The 8080-nt window shown below is 38.9% G+C and overlaps 1 protein-coding gene across 1 annotated transcript in view; it reads right to left on the bottom strand.

Moving 5' to 3' along the window:
- Nucleotides 1-4940: 4940 nt before the first annotated feature.
- Nucleotides 4941-8080, bottom strand: part of UPF2 (UPF2 regulator of nonsense transcripts homolog (yeast)) — a 144137-nt gene continuing 140997 nt past the window's right edge. The window contains exon 22 of the mRNA XM_006873166.1: nucleotides 4941-6234. Coding sequence (XP_006873228.1) covers nucleotides 6225-6234 — 10 coding nt within the window. The 3' untranslated portion in view covers nucleotides 4941-6224. The remainder of the gene's footprint in view (nucleotides 6235-8080) is intronic.

Genomic DNA, 8080 nt, shown 5'->3' with positions numbered 1-8080 from the left:
CTGGTTTGGCAGTTGTATAATGATGTTGCCATCCCACATAATGAGATCTAATATAATGTAATCATTTATATTACAGTGTAATCATGGTGGGATCGGCTATGATCACATAATCAATCTCCTCAGGCATGTGCCCTGCATTGAACATATATGGACCTTCTGGCAAAGCTGTCTAGTTTTTTACTTGATCTGGATCCTGTATCTGGCTCTCATCATCCGACCTCCAGTACTTGGGAGGTGACGCATTAGCCTGCCTTATTGTCTGCCGATGTTGAGACGTGTTGCTCTCTGCACCCTGTGAGACACCAGGCTACCATCTTACCTGCCAATCTTGAATTCATCAGTCTCCAGACAGCAAGCCAGCAGTGAGCTGTTGAATCTATCAGTCTTGGGTTCCTCAGTCCCTGCAGTTCTGGGAATCAGAAGCCTTCGGCTTGACATCTGACCCACAGGCTTGGAACTTGCCAACCTCTACACCCATGTATGTATATGTGTGTGTGTGTGTGTGTGTATATGTTTGTTGTTGTTAGGTGCCATTGAGTCAGTACCGACTTAGAGCGACCTTAAGCACAGCAGAACGAAACACTGCCTGCTCCTGGGCCATATACATATATTGTTGTTGTTGTTAAGTGCCGTCGAGTCAGTTCCAACCCATATCGACACTGTACAGGGTTCCCGAGGCTGTAAATCTTTATGGGAGTAGAAAGCCTCATCTTTCTCCCGTGGAGCGGCTGGTAGTTTTGAACCACTGACCTTAGGGTTCGCAGCCCGATTCGTAACCACTATGCTACCAGAGATATGTATATATAAATCTTCATTGGTGTTCTCTAAAGAACACAGACCAATATTTACGGTTGATTATTAGGGAATAAGGCAAGTTTCCATAGTGTAGTGGTTATTACATTTGCCTCGCATACGAAAGGTCCCTGGTTCGAAATTGGGTGGAAACAGCTTGTGTGATCTTCTTAGACTCCTGGTGCAGAACTATAGGATCAACACTGGACTATGAACTACAAGGTTGCAGTTCAAACCCGCCAGCTGCTTCTCCGAAACCCTGCATATGGGATCGCTATGAGTTGGAATCGACTTGGCAGCACTTAAAAGACAAGTTAGGGAATAACCTAATCATTGGAGTCCAACTTTTTGTTATTAGTCTCATCACTTTGGGTCTATTTCCTGATAGTCCCCCAATTTTGGATGCCATCAATTACTGATCTTACTATCTTGAATGGTCTTGGCTACGAAACACTCTCTCTGAATACTTCTTCCAGTACTAAATGCTACACAATATAGGGACTGTGGCCTGGTCTACAAGTGTTTTTTTCCCCAGGCTGTCTCTCCTCTTTTGTATTCTTGTCCTTTCCTTGTATCCATTTTCTTCTGACTGTTTAGTTCTAAAAGCTCAAGTTAAGTGTGTACTGTTATGGATTGTATCATGTCACACATTCGCCCCACCCCAAATTACACTGAAGTTCCTGTACTTGTTAAAAAAAAAAAGGAGGGAAACGGAGGGGCCCTGGTGGTATAGTAAGTACTCAGCTGCTAATGAAAAAGATCCATGTTTCAAAGCCCCACCAGTCACTGTACAGGATAAAGATTTGGCAGTCTGCTTCCTTGGAAATTGTATGGAGAAGTTTCAGTCTCTCCTAAAGGGTCACTGTGAGTTAAATCAATTCATTGGCAAGGTGAGTTAAATCAATTCATTCTAAACTATAAGAAGATAGTTTAGAAACATGGGGTCTCTTTTGTTAAGAAAAGTCATGATAGAGTCTTTAGAAACATGGGGTCTCTTTTGTTAAGAAAAGTCATGATAGAGTGGGGATTAACCCTAACCCTTTCTGAATGTTACACAAAGTGCAGGAGTCCTGATGTGGTGCTATAGGTTCAGCAGTGGACTGCTAACCTCAAGTTGGTAATTCAAATGCACAAGCTGCTCCTTGGAAACCTTATACAGGGTCACTATGAGCCAGAGTTGACTCCAGGGCACTTGACAGAGACCATGTAAGGAACTGTCTACAAGCTAAGGAATGGCTGGAGCTAGCAAGGAAGGGTCCTTGGCTAGAACCAAGCCTTGATTTGGGCTTCCAATCTGCAAAACTGAGACAATAGTTTAAACAGCTTTTCTTGTTTGGGCAGCACTAGGGAACTAAGACCTACATGAAGTAAGAACATACATGAAGTAAGAACACACAAGGGTCTGAGAAGCTCTTAGAAGGACTGCTTTGAGACCAGTGCTTAGGCTGCCCAGAGGACTTGACAGCTTATCATTCTCCAAAGAGGTGTCAAAGAATCAAAGCCTTGATTCTGACAACTAAGTTGGACTTAGAAGGACTGCTTTGAGACCAGTGTTTAGGCTGCCCAGAGGGCTTGACAACTTATCATTCCCCAAATAGGTGTCAAAGAATCAAAGCCTTGATTCTGACAACTAAGTTTGTTAATCTCTTTGAAAAACCACAAGGAAAAAGAAGCTTTAATTGTTAGCAATGTTACAAAAGTCACATTCATTTTCAAAATCCAGATGGCTCTACCCATTTTTTTTAACGTAAAATAGCATCTTGATGACATGTAATTGTTAAGTGCCTTCAAGGCATAGTGTCCCTGTAATGGGTTTCACGGGTTTCGGAAGTGATACATCTTTCTCCCATAGAGCAAATGGTGGGCCTTGTAGTTCACAGTACCTTGCTTATCTTAGAGAGTCACCAAGCTCCCTGGGGATAGGGTTAGAGAGATGGAAACACCACCTTCAGAAATGTAAAGATCTTTGTTGTGAAGACTGTAGAGTCAGTTTTGACTCAGAGCAACCTTGTCAAGGGTTTCTGAGCCTGCACGGCTTTGCAGGACCAGAAAGCTTCATGTTTCTCCCACGGAGCAGCTGGTGGGTTTGAACTGTCAACCTTGTGGTCCGCAATGCAGTGCTTATCCTATGGAGTCACCGCACTCCCTGATGACTTAACATAGGACCTATTTTATAAATTGCTAATCTTTGATCACAAGTAATCTCTTTGTTAACAGTAATTTAACTGAATAAAGTCCCGATGCTACAAAGAATCTCATTTCATCCATTTTCTTTATGGTTCCCCAAACATTCGACAACTTGCTAGATGAAAGATGAATAATGAATTGAAGATGAAAGATCACAGCACAGCAGATTCAGATCTTTTCTGGCTTGTGAATGATACGTAGTATAAATAATAAATTTACAACTCTCCCTAACAATTTAAAACCTGAAAATAATGTAAAAATTATATAACTGATAAACCATTTCACCAAACAACAGCATCATAGCTAATAACATACAGGCCAGCAATGATGACGATGACACGATTTGAAAGATACGCTTAACAGAACAAAATGAATGGAAATTTTGAAACATTTTTAAAACCCTAAAAATCTATTTCTATTTTCAAATGGCTAATCACATGAAAATCTAGTCAGTTTATTAACAATTGTTGTTGTTAAGTGTCTGTCAAGTCTGTTCAAACTCACAGTAACCGTACATAGAGTTTCCGAGGCTGTAAAACTTTACAGGAACAAAAAGCCTCATCTTTCTCCTATGTCTGGTGGATTTGAACTGCTGCTCAATGTATAAAACATTATGCTACTGGGGTATGCTCACTCGCTCGTTCTGTGTATGTATGTATGTATGTATATATATATATGTGTGTGTGTGTGTGTGTCTGTATATGTATATATAATTACATGTTAAAATAAATGTAGGTAAATATATATGCATTGCTCCTGGTGTGGCACTATAGGATAAAGCACTGGACGAAAGGTCAGTTTGAATCACAAAGTCAGCAGTTCAAAATCACCAGCCGCTCTTCAGAAACCCAATACAGGATCACTATGAGCCAGAACTGACTCAACGTCACTGATACATATATATATACATACACACACATATATATGCTATATTATTAGTGACTTCTAGGATAGAAAGAAGGGGTACAGGGAGAGTTTTTGTTAATGGTAGTAGAATTACTTGGAAAAAGAGAGCGAGAAGAGTTGTACAACTTGAAAAATGTACTTACTGTAACTGAACTGTACATGTAGAAATTGTTCAGTTGGCATTTTTTTTTTTTGTATTTTTACCACGACAATAAAAAATGATAAAACAAAGCCTATTTCTTTTTCATTTTTCATTTAGAAATTTCAGCAATAATGATGATAGTAACTGTTTTTGGATTTCTTAAGTCAGTCTGGAATTAACACCTACAAAAAATTTGACAATACATCCATTCCTCTCTCATCAAAATGATTGCTTCAAATACCAGGTCACTATCTGAAAGTCAGCATTGTGAAAATGGAGGGTGATCACATCATTCCACCGACTGCCAGATTACATCATTATGTAAGTGCCAAATCACATCACTAACGCCTAACTGCCTAGCCACTGAAAATCATGGCCCAGCCAGGCTGACACATTACCTGAACTATCAAAGTCAGTATTACTCTTACCGCATACCTCAGCATTTGTTACTGCTGGAGCATGCCATTAATACACTCAACAGTCTATAGATTTTTACTATTGCTGTAAATGCAAAATGTCAGAGAATGAGACCGTACGTGAGGAATAGGTGTAATGGTTCTGACTCACTTGCCTTTACAAAGCCTTTCTACTGTCCTTCCTGTACACATTTGGATAAAATCATGCTAAAACATGCTACACACCAGCATTTGCCATCTTAAACAAAAGCCTATTCTAGTGGATTCCACAGGCTACTTTTTGTGTTGATTCAAAAGATTAACAGAGGCATCCAAGAAAATAATGCAAACATGGCAAGATAAAATTAAAGTAATATTAATATGTGAAATGATAAGGAAATTATCCCTGAGGATACTTTATCAAGCACAAAGATGACCTTGGAAGACACGGATTTAATAACTACCCGTTTAATATATTTCCCAAACCCAAAGCAAGTCAAAGAGAGCCAAAAGGAATCTAAATTACAACACTTTATTGCAGCATCGGCAAAGGTCAGATTTCTGAAGCTGGTGAAGATCGGGCAGCATTTCCATGTGAAATGTTACAACTTTACAAGTTTTGTTTTTTATTTAATTCTACATGCAGAAACTGAAACATGGTAAAAGAAAAAATGCAAAATAGCTAGAAAAAAAGATGTAATCAAGTTGTAGCATACAGATGTGCTCTTTAACTAAATTTACTATGCCTACTGGAAAGCAAACGAAAGACAACTATTCTATAAATTAACAGATTGTCAGAAACAGACTAAGAACCCTCGTTTCTATTTAGAGAGGGAACGGGGGACGGGACAAAACAAAACAAAACAAAAACAAAGTAAAAGCTCTACTTGTTTCCATACTTTGTGTAGAGACAGAGGCTGTAAACCCATGAAGGTCAACAAAATATTCTGATCTACTTCTTGTTGTCCTTCGTTCATTTTCTGTGACATGCTGACTGGCACGTTTTTGTTTTCAATGGTACTTACAATGGGCTCAACTATATCCCTGGTCTTAGGCTGGTGTCAGACTTTTCTAAGCCATCTGAATTAATGCTCTTTGCATACGAATCGTCTTCACATTTTTTTCCTTACCCTAATAATAGGCAATTTTGTATTATTCCCTCTGATGGATAAAGCTGATTTTTCTCCCTCATCCCTTATTCCTCTTGAAACAAATTCCTAAAACAAAAGCCTTCCTGGTGGAATAGCTGGTATTTGGTTATCTTTCATCATTTTGTTGTCCTGCATGTAAGTTTTTACTAGAAGATTTTACTGCTTGCTCTATACTTTTCTACTGTAGTCCTGGAGCCCCCAAATGTATCTTCGTCCAACATGGGATGTTCAATTAAGAGACACTGTAACTCAAATCAAGTTTAAAACTCAAGTTCATTTCCCACATACCATTACCATCACAACCTTTTCTTCTCTGGCTCAATCATCTCATTGACAGCTCTTCTCAGTGTAACTGCTCAGTAGTCAAGTTCACCATCTCATTTCTTGACTGCCATTCTCAAGAGAAGATTAACCCTCGCGTGGTTTCCATTACAAAAGGCCTTTTACGCCATATCTGGAAGCGTCGGCTTGTTCCGGTGTTGGCAGAGGCTGGTGTTTCTGCCTCTTGGCCCCAGCCTGTCCCAGGTTTAGATTCGCAACTCTCTAGACCGACATGCTGAGATGTGTCCACTGCTCTCACTCAATTGCTGGAGGACTCCACTATCCACAACATCAGATACAGGACCTAATGAAATGACATGTGCTGCTGGATCAACGTCTCCTAAAGATAAAAACATGTTCATGTTAGCTGCGGCAGGACAAACCTCTGGCAAAAAATGTCCCTAAAACATGACAACCACTGCTTAATGACTTCGCCGAAAAATTTTTTTTTTCCTTCAGAGCACAATATACACATTCTCTACAGGACACAGACAAAACAGTGGCAGAGAAGTACGAAAATGAGCAATCCTGACAGTGGATGCCCAGGGTACTCCCCTGGGTCTTCTTTATGACTAATGTCTGAGAAACTAAGACTTCATGGTTGGTTTCTTTGTTGGAGGGCAAGTTTCTGAGTAAGAAACTTTCAAATAATAAAATCCAAATATGGAAAAGTATGTTCTCAGGTGGATGCATCCATGATTCTTACAGAAATGAAAAGGTCAATAACACAAGGATTCCCTGAAAGAAAAGTGAAGATAAAAGAATCTCTCCTGAAGTCAAGGCATACAGCTGTCTCAATTAGAATACTTTAAATGAATGCAATGAATGATAGGAAAAAAATGTTTGGTCTTTGCCAAGTGTGACATATGGATATCACTAGCTGTAGCGCGTATAGGGCGAATCTGACTGATTTACAAGCAAGCATTCATAGTGAGAGATTTTAAAATCTAAAAGCTCAAAAAGTATTTACAATATGCAGGGGACTTTATAACAAACAATTACTTACTTAACCTTGTAATAAGTACACAAGAAAGAGAACAGACAATAACAAATGCTGGGTTAAAAAAAGTTTGATAGTATATCCCTTTCTACTCAAGAGTGGGTTTGCAGTGGGGCTTTGGAGTCGCCTGGGTGCTTAGAAATATATCAGAGATTGCATTTTATTAAAAGTCCTCAATGATTAGTATGCATTTTGAAGTCTGAGGAGTAGTGATATAAGCTAGATGAATTTATAGCAGAATATAAACCAGATGAATACTAACACTTGCTAGAGAGGCTAAGGTTCACAGATTTTCGACTGTTTTTGTTGTGAAGTGCCGCCGAGTTGGTTCCAATTCACAGCGACCCTGTATAAGGTTTTCAAGGAGCGGCTGGTGAGTTTGAACTGCCGACCTTTTGATTCAAACTGAACTTTGGATCCAGTGCTTTATCTCCCAGTGTCATACTAGAACTCAAGACTGGAAAACAACCTTGTTCTTTATTACAGAAAGCATACATAAGAGTTTTACTTGGAGCTCAACTTCCATTATAACTCATTATAAGCAAATGCCTGTAATTTGTTAGAGCAACAGAGCCCAATGAGAAGGACTAAAATTATAACTTACACTCCTATTTCAAGGATCCTCTGATTAGAAAATACAGAAACCATAATTACTATATTAAAGTTTATTAAAATCCACATGTGAGCACAATTTTAAACTGCTTTAATTACCAGTTTCCATATAAATTTTGCTTTATCTACCCAAAATAAAAAAATTAATATTAGTATCAATGGGAGGTGGGAGAATATTAACCAGAATTACTCAGGCTTCACTCACAGAATTTTCCTTCCATGTTATATAAATTCACCCCTCTGGCATGTTTTCCTTGAGATAGCTGATTAATTTACTTATCTAGATACATATGGAATTCTGGTGCGGCGCTGTGGGTAAATGCACTAGATTGAAAAGTTGGTTTGAACCACTAGGTTGGTGGTTCAAGTTCACCAGTCACTCCTTGGAAACTCTCTACAGGGTCGCTGTGGGTGGGAACTGTCTTGACGGCTCTTACCAACAACAGATACAGATAAACATTGTATTTATACTAAGACTGGACCAGAATTAATAAGAAGAAAATAAAAAGGGAGTAAAACCACCAGAAATCTTCATCCCATCAGTTCTTTCAAACAACTAAACTTAAAACTACAT

This window comes from Chrysochloris asiatica, unplaced genomic scaffold (assembly GCF_000296735.1).
Source record: "Chrysochloris asiatica unplaced genomic scaffold, ChrAsi1.0 scaffold00226, whole genome shotgun sequence".
NCBI lineage: Eukaryota > Metazoa > Chordata > Mammalia > Afrosoricida > Chrysochloridae > Chrysochloris > Chrysochloris asiatica.
The sequence above is the reverse complement of the archived record's forward strand: the minus strand, read 5'-3'. Positions and strand labels throughout refer to the sequence as shown.